Raw genomic sequence first — 23,421 nt, forward strand, 5'->3', positions numbered from 1 at the left:
AAGCCTGTCTACGTCATATTCTTTCTTTAATCTTTCCCTGAAGCCACTCCATTCCCTGTATGGTTTTTACTAAAGTGTTGTAAAGAGAGTTGTTCTGTCTTGCATCATGATGAATATGCCTTTTGCAGTTAAATATTCTTTTGTTTGTTTTGTCTCTTTTACTCATGCATTTTATGAAATGGCTTAAAAGAAATAGTAAAGAGGATGACATCTGGAATAGTTCTGAAGATACACAAAAGTCTTGTGGATGTTTTCTAAAGGGAAAAAAACAAACCAAACAAAAAAAAAAAACCAAAACCAAAACCCAAACACCAGAAAGACAAAATGATATCCTGCATGGGAGTTAAATGAAGTTTACTTCCATTTCCATTGTTGTCTTAATGGTATGGGATTATTTTCTTGTTTGTAAAAATTTGCTTTCAGGAGTGTAGCGAGATGGATGCATAGCCTTACTCCAGGATATACTGTTGCTGATTGCGCATGAAGCACCTAAAAGAAACTCTTTCCCTTTCCCCTGTTCCTTGTCATGTTCTGTTGCAATCCTAGGCAAGGCCAGAATCAGTATGTGTTGTTTGGGGGCAGTAGGTTGTAGGTTTACTTGTGAGGCATAGGTACGCATTAGTGTAGGATAAAAGGTCACCTGTACTGGGAGGCAACCTTTGAGTATTCTGATTGGATCACAGAGCAAATTGCAAGAGCAAAGGCTTATCAAATCAGCTGTTATAATATCTAGTTCTTAAATAATAATTTTGGTCCGAAGGTCAAGCTGTAGAAAGCTTCAAGCTCTGCTTGTTCTTTATCTTGGAACTGTGGCAAAACTTCTTCTTCTGATTAGTTTTCTGTATTACTGGTAGTCTGTGAATCCTTGCAGTGTATTAAGGAGCAGCAGTTTAGCTGGGAGGTAACAGGTTTAGGCAGCATCTATTGGAACATCTTGCCAGGAAGTAAGTAGCCTTTCTTTCAATCTGAAGTGATTGGCTATCAGCAAGGGTTTTAGGACAACTGGGCCATGCTGTGACCCTGAGCAAAAGTACCTTATTAGCATAAATATGTTCATCTAGTGAACTATAAAAGATGTGTATAGTTACAGTTGTTCCTTATGCAAAGAAAATGTATGGGTAGCCTGGGAGAGAGGAGGTAAAAATCATTGGTGAGGAACAGGCTAGTGGTACTTGCACATATGGGAAGGGAGAGAGGAGTTTGTAGTAGACACTTTTTTTGTCAGTACTAAGGTTTGGTGATGGTGAGTTCTTGTCTAGTTTAAATTAAAGCTAAGTCTGGTATCCTAAAAAGCAGTTGAAAGACCTCTAATACTTAGATTTGCTTAAGTTCAGTATCTTATGCTCTGCATTCAGGTTCTGGGAGCATTCATTTACTGATCACATACTTGGTAATCTCCCTGTACAATGCCTCATTCTTACAGACTTGTTTTATTTGTAGAGTACTGAAAACATGCGTATGTGTGTAGTAGACAATCTCCTCAAAGTATGGCATAAAGTTTAATTCCTTCAGGCTTTTGACAGCTTCTTCCATGACTGTAAGGGTTGGAGCCTTCCTGACATGCAGTTCTGGAAACCAATATTGTGTGTTCTTCTGTGTAGTTACCATGACAGAATAGCTCTGAGTACTATGGAGTTCTGATTCTATCAATGATAGGATCAGCTTAAAGACAGATTAATCCTTAGTGTTTAACAGGTGCTTCTTTAGGTGTGACTTCCTTTTATTCAGCTTTACAGAGAACTTGTGTTTCTTTAAACTGATATTTGGTAGGTAGTTTGGTATGTGATTTCATACAAGGTAAATACCTTTGATTGTGCCTGTGTCAGTGATTTGGTATATGTATTGGAGCTTGCTCTTACTACATCAATGTCTAAATAATGTCAATGTCTAAATTTTTCTTAGGTTGAGAAGATGTACCTGTGGCACATGAGCCAGTGGCATCTTGGAATTGAGCACCTACCCAGTTTAGAAACCTTAAATATGTTTTAATCCCTTTGTTTGGTGTTGCAGTATCCTTGTGATAGTTAAAGATCTGTATGCAGATCCAGTGCTAAGGAAGCCGGAAACTTAACCTGTTTTAATTGGATTTCTTCCTCAACAGCTACAATTAAACCGTTTTCCAGATTGTATCATGTGGCATAGGAATCTTGTTATGCAGTAGGCCTGTGACCTTTTTTGGATAGAAGACTTCATTCAGGATAGCATAACCTGCTTGAGACAATGTAGGAAAGGAAGCCTTAACAGACATCAGTTTGAGTCAGTGCTAAATACAAGTGATTAAAAAAACCAAGAGAAACTCCTGAGATCCTCCTTATTTGTCCAGACTTCTAAATGACATTCTGAAGGTACAAAAACTTGAGACCTGTTCTAGTAAAGCTGAAAATAGATGTGTCCTCCCCTTCCCCTGGAAACGTAGGATTTTTTTTATTATTTTTATTAAATTTGTTTTTATCTTTTAAGTGTTTCTCTTTAAGCCATGCTAGTATGAGTGATTGGGCTTCTCTACTTTGGGCATTTCTGTATGTAAACTAGTTTCAAGCTGAAGCTGAATATTGTAAAAACGAAGACTCGATCTCTTCCCTCCACCTTGTTTTCAGGATACATCTACATAATGCCCTATAAACTTGGGTTTGTCTGTGGTACTTGTCAAATCCAGTAACTTCTGTAAGGTCTAGTCTTTTCTTAGTTCTAGTGGCTAATTAAAGTGGTTTTGCTGATTTAGACTTTGAGAGGCCAAACTGTGTTTTACTAGCCACTGAGCTCACCAGTTCTCTCTGTAATGTAAGACACCTTGGCAGAAGCTGATGAGGAACTTGGCTGCAATGTGGGGCATATATTGTCTAACAGGCTCTGCAGGTAGGACATGGGTATGTACCGTGTCAGTGTTTGTTTTATGCTATTGCACTTTGATTTTACTTAAGGGCTGCGTGTGCCAGATGCAGGTGAACAGCAGACTGCAACTAAGGCACCATCTGGTGTGTGGGGTTAGAATGGGGAAGAGGCTTGGTGTTGTAGCAATAGATTCTGCATTCAGACTCACAATGTTGAAGTAAACAGAGCTATGCAGCTCAAAAGCAGCTGGGCATTAAGCATTGGGCAGGGCAGACTTGGAGTGGGTGATGATTTTGGGTACTTCTCTGTTCACGTGCATGCCAATACTGAAATAGAGCTTCTAAATTAAAATTTTCACTCACTGCTCAACTGACTTTTTTTCTTCACTGGTAATAAGTGCCCCCCTGCCCCCAGCTTTGCCATGCCTGTTTACTTGGTCTTAATTTGACCATCTACCTACACCTTACTGTCTTTGTTCATGGTGGTTTCAGTCGTGTGTACTGCATGAAGAGTTCTGTTCTCATTTGTGTTGTCTCACAGAAGGGAAAAACTCCTCATTCAAGTTTGTTCCCCTCTTCTGAAGAGAATGTTCTTCCTTGCACTTGCCAAGGTGGCATGTTTGGTTTTTATGCCATTAGTGAAAGCTTAAGCCACTATTGCACAGATAGTGAATTTTGGCTCCTACTAAACCAAAGTTTCTAGTGAAGCTGAAAAGGAAGGGCAGAGGAGATTTTTACTTGTACTGCTTGTGATGTCTTTTTTGGGAGTCTGCTAAAACAAAGAACTCTCATCAATTCACTCTGTAGCATTCACTACAAATAGAGTTTTGTTTAGAATTTGGCTGCTAAAAAATGCCCTTTCCCTTGAAGAGATACCAGTTGCTTTTGTTTAATTAAAAAAAAAAAGGAAAAAATGTTATTTCTGTTGTTGCTAGCAAGTTGGAATCACAATTGTATTAGCAGCAGTTAGGAGAATTACATGAGTCTCTCCTAGTGTAAATTTGTTCATCTAGCCGTCTGTCAGTAAAAGTAATCTTAAAGTTCTTGTAGAGATGAAGTCAAGCTCTTGCTAGAGGGTCTGATTTGGCAGAGGAATTTTGCTCCTTTTTGCACTCCTCCCTTTACCATTGCTGTGCTAAAAGGGAAAAGGAGCTGTCAACAGAAGCAAAAGGTGGTTCAGTGTTCTGCAGCTAATGTTTGCTATGTTTATGTATGCTAGCTCTCTATGTGGTGTAACAAATCTTTTGTGTTACTGAGATGGCTTAAATATTTCTGGGCTGCTTCTTAAGCTGAGCTGTCACTGGCTGACTTGCAGCTCTCCAGTTCAGATTATTCTTTTACTGAATATAGATTAATTCAGAAGTTTCTGCATTTTAGACGTTTTGTAGTCTTTGTATTTGAGTGCTGAGAAAATGTAACTGATGCAGATTTGTCTGTATTGCAACAGAATTTAATGCTTGACTGGTTAAAAAAACCAAAACAGAGCACTGAAGACCAAGAAACTACATGTGTTGTAAACATGAAAATATATTCTTCAAGGATTAAATTATGGTGTTCTGCCACCAAGAGAGCATTCTCTCTATTAATGAATTCAAGTCAAACCATACACTGATGGAAAACTTATACTGAACTAGTTTGAGCATGTTACAATGACATGAAAAGGTAACAAAACCCCAACCAAACACAGTGTGGTGGCAGAACTGAAGGGGGATGCCCTGAAAACAAAGTTGTATTTTGTTTATTCCATGCAACTACTTTTTCTTCTCAAACTGCAGCTTCAGGTCTTCCAGAGAAAAGGAGTGTAGGAGGTAAAGGCTTTTATAGTCTTAATGTTAGGTAGGCCCCTTAACCAGCTCTCAAGAATTCAGTTAAACTTTAGTCCTGGTTTAATTTCTCAGTGCACTAAAAGGGTGATTCTTTCTTCAGTACTGAAAACTATGGATTCCTGAGTGCCATGAGCTGGGCACAGTGGTCATACAAACAGACCTGAGACACCTGAGCTCAACTTTGAATCCGATATAACCATATGCAAACCAGATCATGATTAGTGTTTTTTTTGGTTCCTTTAAGCTGTCCAGATGAACAGGAATATTCTGCTGTGTAACTTACCCCATGTGCATTTTATTTTTTTGCTGATTTGTGCCTCCCCCGCATAGGTTTCTCTTGGTTCTTGAGATGTTTAGGTTCTTATACAGCCAGTTGTACTGGTAGCTGGTTATAAAGCAGTCTGCCAGTGGTGCCTATTCTTGTCTGTAGTTTGAATTAGTGCCGTGTGTGATATTTAATTTTTTGATAAAGTCCAAAAGGATTTGCTGAGGTTCTGGCTGTGGTGTGTAGACCAATCCACCATTTTCTTTCTAAATCAGTGATGGGTTCCAGGTCTTGGTAATCATTATGAAGCAAGGTTTTAAGCTTCTCCAGGTTGCAGAATAAGTCTTCAGTTTGCTTTTCCATATCAGGCCCAGCAAAGTCTCTGCAGTCTCAGACTTCAACTGACCTCCTTGAAGCAGGGGAGGCTCTTCAGCTTTTGCAACTCAGAATGTCTTCCCACTGTCACAGAACTATTATCAACAGTGGAGCATGTGATAGCATGTGTTTAGACTTTTTCCTTGAACAGTACTTGACCTCTTACTTCCCCTGACGATGTGTTCTCAAGCTATGGTATCTTTTGCACAACTATCTTACAATCCTTTCACCAGGTAGAAGTCAGTAGGTAAGGGTGCTATTTTTTGGCTTGGGGTCATGGCATGTGTAACCCGTTGAATCACACAGTCCTAACAACCTGGGCATTCCTCTAGTGAGTAGTGTTGTGCATCTTTAAAGAGGCATTTTCAGTTTGAGAATATATTGTGAGAACTTGAGAATCTTCAGTTTGAGGCAGTGATAATCTAACTGCCAATTTGCAGTACAGCTTCCTCGAATTCTGAACCATGAGATCACAAATTAAGGTATTTTTAGCTCTTTCCTTTTTCTCTTCCATGCCAGAACTTTCTCTTCCCATTCTTTGTCATTGTAGACACGTATGTATAGATGCAGTCTAGAGAACCTTAACATGGCACTTAATATCCTTTCAAGTTCCTACCCATTGGTTTTGCTGATTCTGTGAAGGCAGCCTTCTGCATTGCCACTCTCAGCTAGAAGGCTGGGTAAGGTCTAAGCTCTTGAAAGACTGCAGAGGAAAGTTGACTTCTTCCTAATGCAAGGCCCAAAGGTTGCCATAATCTTCTGATGACTGTTTGTTGTAAAGTCAGTGAGTTGAATAGGGAGTAACTGTGCTTCCTTTACTAATTTACCATTTCCTAGGGAAGTGGTGGAATCGCAGTCCCTGGAAGTGGTGTCAAAAAATAAAAAAGCATAGCTGGAGCAAGCATGGTTTAGTGGTGGACTTGGCAGTCCTGGGGTAGTGATTGGACTTGATGGTCTTAAAGTCTTTTCCGACATAGTTGATTCTGTGATTCCTGTCCTCATAATCGCCCCCTTCCTCTGCCCCTGTGGAGCTCATCGCTTGAGTGTATTTATAGCCTTACTGGTAATTGAGAAGTAGTTGTCTGCAGTATCTGTTATCCATACCCCTTTTAATATACAGGATGTTTCTGAAATGGTCAAGAAATGCTTCCACTCTAATGATTCAGAGTAGCTAATTAAAAAGAGCTTCCATTGTGCTAAAGTTTGGTGGTGTGTGTTTGCGTTTTTCTTTTACTGTGTTTTTTTTTATTGTGAGTTTTTTTTGTTTTTGGTGTGAAGTTACCCAGTGTAAAAATGGACATGTGAGCTAGCCCTGAGTCTATAACGTCTTCAGTGACTGGACTTGTTATTTACAGCTTACATGCCCATTTTGCTCACTTCCTCACCTTGGTCCAGGTTACTGGGTTGTATTTTTGAGGAACTGAAGGGAAGGGAGTGCTTTCTGAGCTATATGGTATAGCAGTTTTTTAGAGTGTTTCTTTTCCTCTCAGAAAGGTTGTCCTTGGGAGTGATGGGGAATGTGTCTGCACACCTTTAGATCTACACAGATCTGAGGTATTTGGTTACTTTAACTGATATCGCATAACTACTTATCAAATGTTTCTGTTGAAAATACTGTTTTCTGATAGTCTGTTAGTGTCTTCTTTGCATGCCTTTGTACCTGGTATGATGTTTCGATATCTTACTTGTTTTTTTTTTAATAGGTTTTTTTTTCCTTTCCCCTTTCTTCAGGGTATCTCTCATGATTCACCTTTTGCCTTTGTGCTCTTGCTCAGAACTCAGATTATATCTTGTCATCATGGTTGGAAATCATAATTTCTCAGCAGAGTGAAAGATCTTTAATCTGAGGTCCTACTTTCAACAAGAGGTTGGACCAAATGATCTTGAGATCCTTTCCAGCCATGGCTTTTTTAATGATTTTAACTCTTGTTACTCCAGTTGAACCCTAAATCACGAAGGCATCTGGTCTGAAGAGGAGTTTGCCTCTATGCGCTGTCAAATTCTGCTTGTTGTCTTATCTATATCTTACTAATGTCTTCCAAGAGAACTGACAAATGTGGTGCATGTAGAATTGTTTAAGTTTGTGCTGCAAAAGATATAGAAATCTGTTTCCTTACCACTTGACATGCTTGTTTTAAGAAGCAGCTTCCTTGATACTTGTCTGTCTTCCCAGCAGTGAGGTAATGTTACAATACTAGAAGGCTGTAAAATCTTATTTGTCCTGAAGACTTTCTGTATGTACTGAATTTGTTCTAGTTAGTTTGTCTGTGCATGTATTTGTGTGTGTATGGTTTGGTTGGTGTGTTGTGTTGAGGTGTTTTTTTTTGTTGTTGTGTGTGTTTGTTTTTGAAGAAGCGTTTTTAATTCCTTAAGGCTCAATGCTTTCATTCAGCTGAGTAATCCAGGATTTGCATGAACACAGCCAAAATCCATACATCTTACTGTGCAGCACCTTGCAGCTCATGGGACAATATCTTTTCCCCTTGTTTGTGTGTAGAAATTTGCTGTCAGTAAGAAGGGAGGGATGATAATTTGAGAGATGTCACAGAAAAGTTTTCTCAGAAATCTTCAGTATGATGTTCTACCCTAAATTATTCCATGAACTATTTCTACAAGCAGAAGGGGCATGAGGTAGCTACACTGAAAATACAAGCTTCTGCCTGCATGGAGCTTTGACATGAAATTTATGTTTGGGGATGAGGACTGCAGTGGTAAAAGTGGGCAGGTGAATAACTGCTGAATTTGGAGAGTACAGTGAGGAAGAATGTTTTGTCAAAGTCAGCTGCACGAGACTCAGTTTAGAGCAACTAACTGGTCCAAAAAGTCATCCTAATATATTTGAGTCAAGGTAGTGTAGTAGAAGTAATTGAGTGGTTGCAAGTGCTTGCTTGCAAGGCAGGAAAATAGGTGTGTATGTTTGCAGGTAAATGAGAACCTTGTGAGCAGTGAGCAAAAATGAGGTGTAGCTGTGAGATCAATTTAAAATTAAGTAATATGGGTCAAAACCAATTCAATAGTTACTAAACCATATGCACTAAGTTGTTCAGTTGCAGTTATAGTGTCAAATATATTGTATGCTTATGTGTTTAGAATGCTGCTTCTTAACTGACTAGGTTTATCACAGATACAGTTGATCAAGTAAATCACTGTTGTTTATATTGAAGGAATGTAAATTTGAAGTCTTAGACTTAATGTTTTCTGTTGAGTATGCTAAACTCTGGGTTTCGACTGTCAAGATATGCAACTTTCTGGAAGAAATGATCTGAACTTACAAGGCGTATAAACATCCTCATCTTTTCCTTCTCCCTCCCTTTTGCCTAATACTGACTGCAGAGTAGTAAGTCTTTGCAATTTTGAGAAGCTGGATTACTGGAGCAGCATGAAGTAAGGCACTGGTTTTGGGGCCAAGGTACAAAAGAGGAGTATACTGACCAGTGCACTTAGCTCAGCTGTAAGCTGCTAATGGGTATTAAGAAGTGTTACAGGCAGAGGTTCTAGGCATATCCTTAAATATACAGGAAATTGGAGTGTAAATGCCTAAATGTTTCCTGTACTACCAAGACTCTTGCTAAGAACTTAAAAAACCCTTCCAAACACACCCCCCAGACAAATTCTAGAGCTCATCCATGTAGAGGGTGTGGAATGCCCTTTCTTGTGAAAAGGTTCAAATCCATTTTTACAGGTGTTGTTACTGGTGTGCCTTGTTACACTGTTAGTGGCCTTAGAGCCTATTGGAGTGCTTCAGTTTACTCACTCTTTTCCTCACTGTAGCCTACATAGCAACAGGCTACCTTCCCTTGAAGGAATTCCCTGTGAACTGTAGTGATTTCAGTTAGGTAAAAGCCAATACAGGCTTGTTCTGTAGTTGTCTAGTTCATCTTTTTTGCTTTAAAGGTGTGGAAAAGTGTCTGTCTTTTCATATTGGCTTTCCCATGAGAAGAAAGGTAAAGGCTTCACGGCAAGTTATCAAGTGTTTTTTGTATCTTGTGTTCCTGTGGAACCTAAGTAGTTAGCTATACATTGGCTATAGTGTTTGTAATAGGTCTACAGAAAGGAGCTCTATTTTCTTTCTTGTACCGTAGCAAAGGGCACTCACTGTTAATGGTATTTGAAGCATTTACTAAAACTCATGAATACTATGCAACAAAATAACAGTTACATGCCAGTGCTGTTAGATATCTTCAGAAGATGTGTTGTGGATTTATTTGAAATGCTGGCTTTTAGAATTTATCCTCAATCTAAAGAGTCTGCTTATGAAGAGAGCATCTTTGGGCCAGTGCTTTAGCATCATTACAGCTGGGACTGTAATGGCTTGTTTACAAAACTTTACGCTAGAAGAGGACCTGAACTTAAAATTTGCAAACTGCAAAGTCTGTCAACTGAAGCATGGAGGTCTGATGTACAGTTGTAGTGCTTTTTTTGGTTGGGGGAGTGGGGAAAAATGCTCACTATAGTTGAGAAAACTCTTAAAATGTGACAGGACTGCACTGGCACATTCAGCTAATCTACTGGGTTACGCATCTACTTTGAACTGAGGTTTCTAAATGGGGGAAGAAGCCAGGTGCTGGTAGTAAGGCCTATAGGTGGAGGGACAGGTCTGAAAGAGAACAGCTCAAATTTAGGATCCTTGGAGCTCTTGTTGTAGAATGTGGAAGACAGTTGTGACCCACTGAAAAGATGTTTTCTGTACTAGACTAACTGGACACATGGTATTGTGTGGCTTTATATACTTGCAGTGAGACTTCAGTTAATATTTTGATGTTAAAGGTCATAGCTGAATCATGAAGCAGCATTATATTTAAAGGCAAACTGGGAGTCATGGTTACACACTACACAATAAGAAGCAGAGTTGAGAGTTTTGAATAAAGAAGGTAACTCTGGACATCATCTTGACTTGACAGATGCCTTACAGGATAAACCATTTGCCATTTCATTCTTCTACACAGCTGAAAATATGGCAACACACTGTGCTGAATAACTTCTAAGCACAGACCACTTAAAATGGCTGGCTGATGCAGAGAGGTAAACATTAAACTGAAGCTTCTTTAGACAGCACCAGGGTTGCTTGTGTGATGTTTTCTTCAACCTAACTCTTCTCGTGTTTGGTGGAGGAGTCCCTGTGCTGGCCCTAGGTAGAAAGGCATGTGGCTGATCTAGCAGAGCTGCAGAGTGAGCGTTGATTCTTTTGCAGAATGAAACCTGCTGGAATGCACGTTCCTACAGTCAGTACAGGGTGATGCAATAGATAATGGCAACCATACCATAGTTTGACAGGAGTACCCAATTTCAGCTTCAGTTGGTCTTTGTAGAGGGCAGTACTCCCTCATTTCAGAAAATGCACAGAATGTGCCTGCTTGCTGGTGCTTATGAAGAGATCGTTTGTTGGTGGTTTTTTTTTTTGGGGGGGGGGTGTGTTTGTTTTTTTATTTTCATTTTTCTGTTTGAATATAAAATACTAGAGAATGCATAATGGCATTTGACAGTGTCTGTGACTGACTTCAGCTAGACCCCCTAGGTAGTGTTGGAACCTTGGTCAACTTTCAGCCTGGTTAATGCTAGGCTTCTTGTCTTGCCATCTGTAGCATACTCTGAAGAGAATGCCACTATTTGTTCTCTCCTCAGCCTGACTGATCTGCCTGCACCAGCAAGCTGTCATAGTTTCCAGCTATAGGAGGCTTTTTCTGTTCTACTGTAAATCTTTGTGCTCTAAAGCATCAGAAGTTGTAGACTGAAGGTGTTGTGTTACTGGAAAGCTGGTGGGAGTATTTGCTAGGAGTTAGGAACTACAATAAGAAAAATAGTCATGAAGAAGAAAAGCTCAGCTTTTGAAGAGTAGCGTTTACAGCCTTCTCAACTTCCCAGTCATCAAGACTTTTTAGTTGTGAGGTTCATTGAACAATGTTTTGTGGGATTGTGTATTTTGTGCTCCACTTACATTCTTCCAAGCTTCTAAGCATAAGGTAAATACGGCGATTTGCTAATCAGTCCTACTTCTGGCTTTTGCTGTCTACGTCTGTGTTGGACCTCTCAGTAGGAAGAATGTAAGAACTGTCAAAAGATGCTTTTGACTCCTAGGATTAGGATGGGGAGCAGTTCTGCCTAAATTCTGTTCTTTGATTCATGGAGTTTATTTAAAATATTTCTGGCATGCTAACTGGGAGCTTTCGGTACTGGGCTGCATTTTTACAGTGTAACAAGACTGGATCTAGCCAGCAGAATCCTGATTACTAACCATGTGTGCTGTGCAGGTGTCTTGATTGTATGTATGTTCCTTTTGGCATTGTACTAGGTATGTGAGGTAATGTTTTGTGTAATACCAGTTTATGTCCTGATTTCTTATGGCCTACAGTAAAACAGAATAATTCAGGATGCCTCTCCTCCCTCACCACTCCCTTATGTTCAGTTCCATAAGGCTTTTTGAGAGGAATAAATATAGCGAAGTGTTGTCTGGCTTTCCTGACAATACCAGATCTTCAGAATTATTTTATTGGAGGCATTTAAATTTGAACTGAGCCTTAGTTATCTGCAGCTGAAATGTTTTAAACTTTTTCCTGGCAGACTCTTTGTTTACTGTGTTATAGATATAATGAATCAGCGTATAGACAATTGTGTGGTCTTGTTGCTATGCTCTCTGTATAGAAATTGCAATTTAGAATAGTATACAAAAGTTATCTTTCCACTGAAGATCCAAGTGAGGCTTGATCCTGAAAGACCTCTGTTTCTGAGGCCTGCAGCTTGGTGTTATGGTAGTCTTTTACAAATAGCTACCAAAATACTGTGTAGATCCATAGCAGTCACAAAGAAATTCCACAATTAGCAATGCAAAGCCATCACATGGAATTTTTTTATTTTTTATTTTTAAATATGTTCACTCATTAATTCTTCTGTCTCAAATACCTCTTCACACTAACTAAGCTCTGGTGAGCAAGAACTTGCTTATATAGCTAGATCTCTTTTCCTGAATTTAACTATATATTTTTACACAAATGGAAGTTGCATAAATCTGCCTACAGAAAGAAGCTGCTTTAAAAGCAAATTAGTTAAGTTACTTGTGTTATCTTCTGCATACTGCTGTTTATTCTCAAAACTGGCATTGTAATCTCCCACAATAAAATGCTTAAGTACTATTGTTTTCTATCAGGCATTGAGTTTTATTACTTGGTGTGTTTTTACTTAGTGTTGACAAATACAGGTCATCTTAAATTGCATTTGTCTTGTTTCCTTCAAATAATTATAAAAGCCTGTCAGAAAAGAAGCATGTCCTTATAGAATAGTTTGGGTTGGAAGGGACGTTTAAAGGTCATCTAGTCCAAGGGGTCATCTGTATGGTGTATATATATTGAGAACTGGTTGCTCTGTATTAAGGGTCTGAAGATTCTTGAGAAGGATCTTGATCTATTTGTCTTTTAACTAAAAATTGTTCAAAGTTTTTTTTTGTCTTAATAGCATTTTACATTTGCCTCTTGAGGCATGGCTGTGAGCTTCATGCCATGTCTCTTATGATTATCTCTCTCTTGTCTTTCAGTGAATGATAGTGTCTAGAAAGGGTATGTCCCTTCAGGAGAGAGGTGCCAATGTCCAACCGGCCTAATAACAATCCAGGGGGGTCACTGCGACGTTCACAGAGGAACACTGCTGGGGCCCAGCCACAAGACGACGCAGTAGGAGGAAGGTATGGCTATTGTCTGTGTGTTTTAATGTGTAAAAGCAAGGTTGATGTGATTTAATTAGAGAATGTTTTCTATCCTCTATTCCAAGCACTGAAACTTGTTTAAAAACTTCTTGCCCCTGAAATGCTATCTGTACTGTCATTGCATGAGTTGAAGACATAAAAAACTTTCAATCATGCATGTTTAGCTAGAATAGCAGTAGCAGATCTGTGGAGAAAAAGTGTAACTGAGCTACATTCCACAGATCACAGGTAGCAGTAGATTCCTTTCTCCTCTTCCTTTCCTGATAACAAAAAAATAAAGGGGGGGGGGGGGGGGGGGAGTGAAAGTCTGATATGTGTAATCTGAGAAAAAAGTTGTGTCCCTGTTAGAGAAGACTGAATAACTGCCACCTCTCTGTTCCCTTGCACTTTATATTAATCCAGTACAGTTTTAGAATAATTCAGGAACAAAAGGTTTGCCATTCTTTTAATATACTTGCCCTAGTGACCAAGTGGACCAAATTGTATTTTTTCTGTAAGCGATGCCTCTACAATGCAGAACAAAGATGATCCTTGAAACTTTTCTGTGGAAGCTGACTGTATAGTTATTGTTGTGTTCTTTAAAGAATTAAGAGTCTTCGTCTGACTGGAGCTTGTATGGATAGGTGCTGCTTTAATTTTGTTACATTATTAATCTTATGAAAAATGGTTATAGTATCATGGTAGGAAGCATCTGTTTATATTCTGCTTCTTCAGAGGTGTTACTGGTGCAGTTGTTTGAATATGTGTATCTTGGGCTTTTTTTGGGGGAGGGGGTTATAAGAGTATTAAAGTACTGCAGGTCAGTGGCACAAAATAGGGTGGTGTTTTTTGTTTTTGTTTTTTCTTTTGCCAATAAGAAATCAGGCTATAATGAAAATGAAGATAAGGTATATTTCTTAACTAATACAAAGTCTGAGAATGAGATCACTGTGGAATGGGTGAAGGAAGCTAGCTGTTCTTCCAAAGAACCTTGCAGGGATTAATTCAGTCTGCAAAAGGCAGCTTCACTTTTTCTAAACTAATCTACTGCACAAGTGGAAAACCAGGTGATAAACGCAAGACTTCTCTCTTGGGCTTCTGTAGCATAATGAGGAGGAAGTTGCTGCCCTATGTAGCTGATTATTTCGCAAGCTAGAATTGTCTGTATAGAATACTCCTTTAACTGAGACATGTTGACATGGTGAACCCTTCTTCATTCCATTCTGTCCGTTCTGTCTTATCTCTACATCTGAATGGATGTTTAGTAGGATATTGCCCTACGAGCTCTTTCCTTCCACTGAATTTGACCTGGAATTAATAATCCTCTTCTTAGAATAAAAGACTAGAGCCCAGTTATTTGGGCATGGGGTGGGGATTTTTCAGGTATCTACTATTTATTCAGATTTAATAGCAGAATGCCAGGGAGACTTCTACAGTGAATCAGACAAATTGAAGAATTTTAGGGGTAGCACTTTTTCCTTGCAAGAAAGTTACTCATCTGCTGTTTTTTATTGTGATCTGTTACTTAAGCTATCACACAATGGTTCAAGATGCAGCTTATCTTAAATGACTGGACCTCCTCAAATCTGTGTGTATCAGACTTCCATGAGCAAGAGTGTATTGTACTCCTCAACTGTGACCTTTATCAGAACCAAAGCTCTTTGCTTAAGTGAAGAGGATGAAAGATTACAAGTCTCTTTGAAAATACAGGCTCTGTAGAAAGTCAGGGCAGGTCCTGTTCTATCTCTGAACAAGCATTTCTGGCTGGCAAAGAATATAAAAGGCTTGCATAAAGCATGCTGGTTAATATAAACTTTATAATGAACTTGATTTCTTTTACTATCTTCTGTGTTTCCTCTTTAGTAAGCTGCTGGGCAGAAAAGGCTATTGTGCAAGGAACAATGCAAGACAGATCTATCGGGTCCTTGAAAATTTTGTAGATTAAATGGAGGCAGAGCCTCTTGATAACAGTCGCTCTGTCCCTGGTTGCCTGGCTTTAGACACAAACTTCAGGACTAATCCTTCCACGCATGAGGTGACATAGTATCTTCTAGTTCTGCTATTGAACAGTACATTAGGAGGGTTTAGAGTTCACAGCTTGATGTACCTTCTTCATTAAGCCGTTCTGTACCGTGGTAATTCATACTACTTTGGCTTTTTTTTAAAAAAAAAAAGGTGGGGAACCCCAAAACAAACAAACCCACCAACCCAGTGCCCCCCTTTCTCCTCCCCTGCAGCCAAACACACCTTTTCATACATTAGTTGTTTGGTTTTTGTTTTTTTTTTTTAAACACTTGGAACACTAACTTCTAATCTTTTTGACATTTGTCATCCATAAAATGCAACTCTTCAATTTCAACTGTAAATTCATTTAAATAGAATGAAGAAACTGTGGCAAGAGCAGCTTCAATGATATGCTTATATTGTGCAAAAAAAACTTGTGGGCTTAGGATGCATGTTAGTATTTTAGCTGGAGTTGAGAATGTTCTTTTCAAGCAAATGTGTCATCCTTACCTACTGTTTTGGCTAACATAGTGAAGATAGTCTTGGAGTACTTTGAATTGGAATCTTTCTGGATCAAGGCAGACTGGGAGTTGTGCTCTGTGAAAGAAGCTCTTGCCTCCTGGTCACCTGTGGTTGTAGTCTGCTCTCCTTTGAAGTAGAAATTATTGAAATGCATAACTGTTGGACGTTGGTCCTTAATGACAGCTATCTTGCTTTATGGTTTTGTCTGTTGATCTGCACTACTTATTAATGTGGTTGTACAGGCAGTAGGAGATTTTATTCAGTCACTTTATTAGATCCATGTGTTTCTTAACCCAAACCAAACCCCATGCACAAATGTAAAAAAACTGAACAACAACAAAAAAGAAAAAAAAAAACAGAAAAACACCCAACCCTACAAAAAACCCGCCAAAACTTAGTACAGTATAGGGAATTAAGCAGTAATGTGAGTCTGTAGGGGGTTGTTGCTTCATGCTTAAAATTAGCCACAAAGTTTATAAGCAACTTAAGGGCCACGCCTTCTGAAGTGTTGAAGGTTACTTCACTTTGGTCACAGATATGCAGTCATACGCCTTCGAGCGAGGACAAGTTTCAATACTGTCTGAACTTGTGTAGTTGATTACATTTTTTCTTTGTATAAATAGCTTTCTAAATGCTGGAAATGCTTTTTTCTTGAAGCTTTCTTGTGGCTGAGGTGCACATACTTTCAAAATACAGAATAAATGACAAAAACTTAGAGTATTTGTGCAGTTTGTCACTTGTACTGCAATTTCAGACTTTGATGTGAAGTCGCCTATTCGAATGTCAGTGTGTGGTTGTATAGCCAAATGGCTTTGCAATAGCCTTAGCTTTGCCTCTGTCTCTTACGTTCCAAATGGAGTGAACACTACAATAGGCTTGGGTTGAATAAGGTGTTAAAAAGTAAGCAGAGAGGCTGGAGAATGGTATCATCACTTCCAAGCTGAAATGCTAGTGCATGTCCTTCTGTATATAGTCTTTGACCGTTTTGCAGCTTAAAGGTCTTCTGTTAAAACTTTATCAGTTTAACTTGCTGAACAGCTACTGTTCTCTTGCTTGAGGACTTGGGAAACTCCAAACTCCTCTCTGGTCTAGTACATAAAGCATAAATGCTTTTAATCTTCCTCCTGTGACATATTATACTGGCAGATTTCTCTTAACCTGGAAGCAACAGTGCAAACCCTTTTTTGTCTAGACTGGGCTTATTTGCTGTCACCCTAATAACATCAATACTTGCAGTCAAAAGGAGTGGGGAAGCCCATGATGTGTTTTCTGCTGGAGTTTTACTAGCAATTTAACATTCAACACAGTATCACAGATAGTGTAAGATGACTGTCGCAGCACAAATTGTAAGGGAGCTTGGCATACGTTATGTGTGCTTTTCTCTAGTGGAAGCAGAGGATGTATTTGAAAACAGATTTATAACTGATGAACTGTTTTCTTCCCCATATATGCACATACTCCCATATGAAGACAGGCTGAGAAAGTTGGGGCTGTTCAGCCTGGAGAAGAGAAGGTGGCATGGAGACCTCATAGCAGCCTTCCGGTATCTGAAGAGGGCCTATAAGGATGCTGGGGAGGGACTGTAAGTGATAGGACAAGGGGTAACGGGTTAAACAGGGGAAGTTTAGATTGGATGTAAGGAAGAAGTTCTTTACTGTAAGGGTGGTGAGGCACTGCAATGGGTTTCCCAGGGAGGTTGTGAATGCTCCATCCCTGGCGGTGTTCAAAGCCAGGTTGGACAGAGCCTTGGGTGACATGGTTTAGTGTGGGGTGTTCTGGCTGATGGCAGGGGGGTTGGAACTAGATGATCTTAAGGTCCTTTCCAACCCTAACTATTCTATGATTCTATAACCAAACTGGCCTTTGTGAAGTTGGACTAATGCGATTCTTCTGTTATCAGTACTGAGGTTGGAGTAACTTTGTGCTTTGGATGACTTTCTGCTCTTGTGGATATTATAGTTCTTAATGGCAGTACTAACAGTTTGCAAAATGTTTAGTGTTACCATTCTAATTGCAGTTACAGTTATGATGGCACCTTTCTAACTGTACAGCATAAACTCTTGTCTGAACTATCTTCCAGCACTTACCACTGAAGGATGACTGTTTGCAGGTTTGTAAGGAAGCAGTAATGATGCTAAAGCTTCCCTTTGCAGCAGTAAACCAAAGGAGTGGGAAGCAGTTGCATTAATGAGAGCACCCTTTTCATGGGGGCAGGAGGAGGTACTTGCTGTCACTTTAACTGTCTACGTAGTCACCATGTGTGCTGAGGAATTGTTGCCTTTGTGGCTTAAGTTCCCAGTGATGCCATATTATTTACTTTGAATGGGAGCAATTTGGAAGCTATCTTGTGAAGCACACAGTAACTTCTTTTCTGAAAGAGATGCATTTGACTGCTCCTTTCAGTTGTGAGCAATGTTTCAGTGTATTGGTATGGAGTAATGGAAGTGGTCCTATGAGGTAGAACATTTCAAATATTTTAGTTTCATGAAATGACAGTGGCACTTATTTTTTTAATATGCATATTGTCATTCTTCTGAAATCTTTAGGAACAGTATCTCAGTAGGATATCAGTTTGATTGACTGCTATGCTGTTGCAGTTGTGTATGAAAGTATGATACGCTATAAAAGTAAGTTTTCAGATTTTCAGTTTTGTGCCTTTGAGATTGAAGACGAAATCTTTAATTTCATAGAGAACATAAGTTATAAGTAGTATCTCAAACACTTTGGACTGGCCTTTTCCAAATAATAAAACAACAAGAATGTTTTTGTCACTTACACCACTTACCTTCTAAACAAGATTTGGTTTTGGACCAGTCTTGATAATATATTAAATGTTAACATCCTGAGACTTGTGCATAAACTAAATTTAATGTTTGAGTCTATGGGTAAGACAAGTGATGTATTTCTGAGGAGAGAAAATAGTTTTTTTTACACAGCCTACTGCTATTGCTTTTTTTTTTTTAAATCATCTTTTGACAGAAGTAAAGGGTGTTTAGTTTTGTAGACTTCATGTTTGGAAATATTTAATACCTCAGCTGCTGAGGAACATGATTTAGATGAAACACTTTGTTTATTAACTAACTTCAAAAGGTATGTTTTTTTTATATGCATTGAGTAACTCTTTGAGGACAGGTTCTAGTTGGTTCTTTATTATGGTTTTCTAAGGAAGGCTAAGGGCTGTTTATGTAAACACTGCAAACTAAATGGTGGATCACTTGTCAACTTACCTATGTGTTATTCTAAACTGACTGAATTAAATTATATGTCAGCAGACAGCTTTGCCTGGTTGAGTGAAGCCTTGGGGTGGGTTATGAAACTGTGTTTAAGTTGGGGGAAAAAAAACCAAGCAAAACAACCAAACCAAAGCATAAAGAAAGGGGGGGGGGGGGGGGATAAAGAGGGCAAAAAAACCCACCCAGAAACCAAACCAAGAAACCCCGAGGCAACAAGTGAAGGTGCAGCAAGCGCTGAGTCTTCTTGGACCTGCCACTGCAAGTTGAAATGGACAAACTCGAGCTCATAAATACTTATCATTTTTCATCATTAATGAGGAGCAGGCTCTCAAAATGCTTGGTGCTGGAATATTGGTTTAAGTAAAGCTTCTGAGTGAATGATACATTAATGGAAAGAATAAAGAGCTTGTAACTAGGTAAGTTACAATGTAAAAGTCTCAAATTATGGCCAAAGGCACAAGTAGATTACGACCTTTAACAAGAATCAGTCTTCTAACTGCCCTTGTACCTTTCATAGGGCTTAGTTCTCTAAGCATTACTCTGTTTCTCGCTCAAGTATTCCAACATACCTTTGTATATAAGTTAACTTTTAACAAAACCTTAGGCAAGCTGTCACAGCCTTAATATAAACTGGGACAATGATACTTGGTTAAAGTTCTTTTAATTTAATCCTGCAGTCTCTCCAAATTGTCAGTTTGCTTGCTGTCAGGCATGTCGATCTTGGAGAAGGGGAGTTAATGTCATGCTCCTTTTAACTGATATGCTACTGTGTGCAGAGTTGCTGTTGTCTTCTATATCTTCTTTTTGCAACACATGCAAGTGAATCATTAAACTAAAGAGAAGTGAGAGCACAATAGGTCTTTAATAATAAAATGAAAAAAATACTTATCACTTTGACTCCCTGTTATATTTATTTCCAGTATAACCTTTCTGCTCTGGCTATGAGTGTTATTTCTATGGTTGGTTTGATGGATAAATAAAATAAAGCAAATGCAAATAGCCTGCATGATACAGTATTTACAATCCCTAGGGTATGGTTGTAGCTGTTTTGGTCTGCATAAGTTGGACAATGGTATGAAATCATGTTTGTAAAGCTTGTAAGACCCTGAAGGTAATAAAAGTGGAAGGGGGAAAGCCTGAAACAAGTGGAAACTCTTCAGTGCATGATTTAAATAGTTGATGTTTTGATGTATTCCTTTAGTCATATTTTAGTTGAAAAGATCTTAAATTGTGTGAATGCTTAAAGCACAAAATTGAATACAGTTGTAATTAAAGCAAACAAAATATCTTTAAATGATAATAAGCTTTAAAAATATACTTCAGAATAAAGGAACCCTGATCGATTAGCTTACATGAAAAATGAAGTTCCTGCCAAGTGTAAATTATGTAACAATTTCTGTTACTCCCATAATAAAAACATTTCAGTGGGAAAATTAAATTTCACGCCTTAGTCTTTTGTTGGGAAAAGGGAAATCCAAACACTCGGGATTAGGTGAAAGGTTCCCAAGGTTATCTTGGAGTTTGCTATTAGGAGCTAGAGATCTGTTTTGTTTCACTTGCTTTTGATATTAAAAGTGATTTCTTCTATTATAAGAAATAAAAACAAATTACTGGAGTAATTTGCAGAAGATGCTGTTAATTTTTTCAGACTGTTACCCTCTTAGATTTATTTTTTCATAGTTACCAGCCCAGCTGGTAACTCGGAATCATGCAGCTGATCACTCACACCCTTTCCCTGGGTAGGAGGGGGAGAATTGTAAAAATGTAAAACCTGTGGGTTGAGATAAGAACAGCTTAATAACTGAAGTACAATACTATTACTACTACTAATAATAAGGGAAATAACAAGGGGGGAGAATATAAAGCTAAAAGGGGAAAGGAGGGAGAAAAAGCCAACCCTATAAACACAAGTGATGCATAGTACAATTGCTTAGTGCCTGCTGACTGATACCTAAACTGATCTGAGTAGTGATCTGGGCCTTCTGAGCAACTCCCCCCAGTTTATATACTGGGAATAGTGCTGTGTGGTTTGGAATAACTCTTTGGCTACTCTGGGTCAGGCTGTGCTCCTTCCTGCTTTCTTGTGCCCTTCCTCACTGGCAGAGCGTGAGAGTCCTTGATCAGGGTAAGTGCTGCTGAGCTGCAACTAAAATGTAGTTGTGTTATCAGCATTATTCTTAGACTAAAGCCAAAACACAGCACTGTACCAGCTACTAGGAAGAAAATTAACTATCCCAGCTGAAACCAGGAAAACACCTTGTCTAGGTGCATTTTATATCTTTGAGCAACTGACTAAATAAGAATACTTTGAAAGAAAACAGAGGAAGGAAAGCTGTAAAGAAAACCAGTCATATTACTGAACTTTTACTATTTTGACTCTTAAGGATATTATCATGTGGTTGTCACTTAGGTTAGATGTGGTACTTTTTTCCTACTAAAGTTTGTGTTAAAATCCTTAAGAGGATGATGAAACTTTCTGGTCAAGTAGCAGGCTTAGCTCTGCCTTTTCTGCTAGATTTGTCATTTGGTTGGAAGAAGGTATTGAAAGCTTGTGAAAATTTGTATCTTCCTGTAAAGGTGTACTCTTGTAACTTTTTGATGTTAGGAGGCATGGGTTGGAGAAGACAATTAAATCTGAAGTCTGCATTTCTCCTCCCATATGATTCAAAGATACTTGTATAGCTTAACTCGAAGGACTAGATAGCCTAGGTTAATAGTGTGTAAGCAACTTTTTTTTTTTTTGAAATATTGCTTCTTTCAGCATTAATACTAGGTTGGTTGGAGGTCTCATGAAGGTTAGTGGGATTTGAGCATTAGAGTTCTGAGGACAGCTGAGTCAGTCAAAAATGTGTTATATCTGGGGAAGTGCAAATGACATGTTTTTTGCTGTAGCAGTTATTTATGCTATGCTGTTTCAAATGCTGATGAGAGCTGTCTTTTCTGAGTCTTGCAGGTGGTAATTCTGATTGGGCTTGAAAGTAGATGTGGAATATGTGAGGATGTCTTAAATTTTATCTATGGCATATTATGATCTTTGTCCTCCAGTAACAGCTTATGCAATAAACCATTTTTTTTTCATACAGCTGAAAGCTGCTTGGAAGACCTTTCGTAGCTTACCTGTATGAAAATCATTCCTTTCTCTGACATGACAGGTTTCCTCTCATCTGACTGCCTTCATTGGTAGAATGCGTTTCTTCATTCCTCTGTTATGGAAGAGCTCTTTATCTTTTGAACTAGTTGGATCTGCAGCCAGAAAATAACTGGCAGGGTTGAGCTTTCCTACTGAGTAAATGGTTGCATTCCTGTTCTGAGCATTTGACTTTCTTAAACTGAAGAACAAAGAGATACTTGTAAACACTCACTGGATAGTCTTGATGTATGGAATCTTGAGGTTGATGGGTGTTTCTGAGAAGACGTCTTTGACAGGTGCTCTAGTCTTGTGCCTTATTGTGCTAACTTAATGCTCAAGCGAATAATTTGGTAATCTTGCACACCAGAAAATGTCAAATTTACCTACACAGGTTGGGTGTGAGATGATGTTTTATTGATTTAAAATGACTAAATAATTGTGTGCTTTACAAAACAGTTGCACTGGTAGTGATTTTTAACTGCACCAGGTGATTCTTTTGAAATGTCTTTAAGGGTTGATATGGAAAGGGTTGCAGCTGTAAACTAACATTTTTAAGTGGTCCAGAGAAATAAATAATTCCACCTACAGGTTTATATCTTGAAATCCTGATAGATTTCTGTTTTGACTTTCTGCTGACAGGTCACATTTAGGGCAGGCAAAACATAAGGCACATAGCCCTCCTGAGAGTAGAAAATCTATTTCAAAGACACCCAAAGTGCAGTCTAACACTCCTTCTGAGCAGTCCAAGGGACACTTTTCTAAAAGGTAATTGTACTTCATATTCGTATGTTAACCAGTGTTACTTGCGCTTCACAACTGTGCATAATATATCTAGTCATACAGAGTTCTTGTAAAATGTATGACTAATAGATTTTACCTAATTTAGGTGTTGCATTCAGTGGATATGTTTCAGTGTTTCACATTCTGTTTGTGCTTTGTTTTTCTTATTCAGCAACTAAGCATTCCATCAGTGATGGGGAGGAAACAATTTCTGCATAACTAGTCTTGGAATACTTTCAAGGTCTTTCTCCCCTTTTCCTGCTTCATGTTGGAGAAGATTGCTTAAGGAATTTGAGCAATGTCCAATATAAATTGAAACATAGGATAATCAGAAGTATGCCTGTGTTCAGGATAATCAACTTGGTTGTGCTTTGTGCACTCTTAGTGCACTCCTATATACACACTGGAATAGTTTTCTGTCAAAGAGACTTGCCATTTTTCTGTGTGATTCATTACCTCAGTTTCAAGATTGATGAGATACTATCCTTTCATTAAGAGACTTCTTGAACTAGAATAGTTATGACTAGTTATGCATTACTGAATGCTCCTTACTCTCTTGTGGAACTTGCATTCTCAAACTTTCAGCTAATAGCTTCATGGCTTTTATTTTTTCTTTCTAATCCGTTTGACATATCTATAAAAATAGAGTAAAATCTGTCCGAGTTACCTCGTACCTTTCTCTTGAAAAAAAAGTGTGCTATGTTTTTATGTTGCAGTTTATTTTAGTTCTCATGCTAGCAAAGATTTGCTGTATGGCTGTTCTTTATAAGCATGGTTTGTTTG

At 38.6% G+C, this 23,421-nt stretch overlaps 1 protein-coding gene across 16 annotated transcripts in view; it reads left to right on the forward strand.

Moving 5' to 3' along the window:
* TRIP12 (thyroid hormone receptor interactor 12) overlaps positions 1 to 23,421 on the forward strand; it is an 83,923-nt gene that overhangs the window by 17,965 nt on the left and 42,537 nt on the right. For 13 of the 16 annotated variants that reach the window (XM_061452968.1, XM_061452969.1, XM_061452967.1 and 10 more), the window contains exons 2-3: positions 12,823 to 12,969; positions 22,498 to 22,623. In XM_061452968.1, the coding sequence (XP_061308952.1) occupies positions 12,872 to 12,969; positions 22,498 to 22,623 (224 nt within the window). In that variant the 5' untranslated portion in view covers positions 12,823 to 12,871. Of the gene's footprint in view, positions 1 to 12,822; positions 12,970 to 22,497; positions 22,624 to 23,421 lie in introns of those variants that run through there. The other 3 variants (XM_061452965.1, XM_061452966.1, XM_061452970.1) reach the window with 2 other exon arrangements.

This window comes from Pezoporus flaviventris, unplaced genomic scaffold, assembly GCF_033815535.1.
Source record: "Pezoporus flaviventris isolate CSIRO_AGI_PZ_B2104156 unplaced genomic scaffold, CSIRO_AGI_Pfla_v1 ptg000013l, whole genome shotgun sequence".
Classification (NCBI taxonomy): domain Eukaryota; kingdom Metazoa; phylum Chordata; class Aves; order Psittaciformes; family Psittacidae; genus Pezoporus; species Pezoporus flaviventris.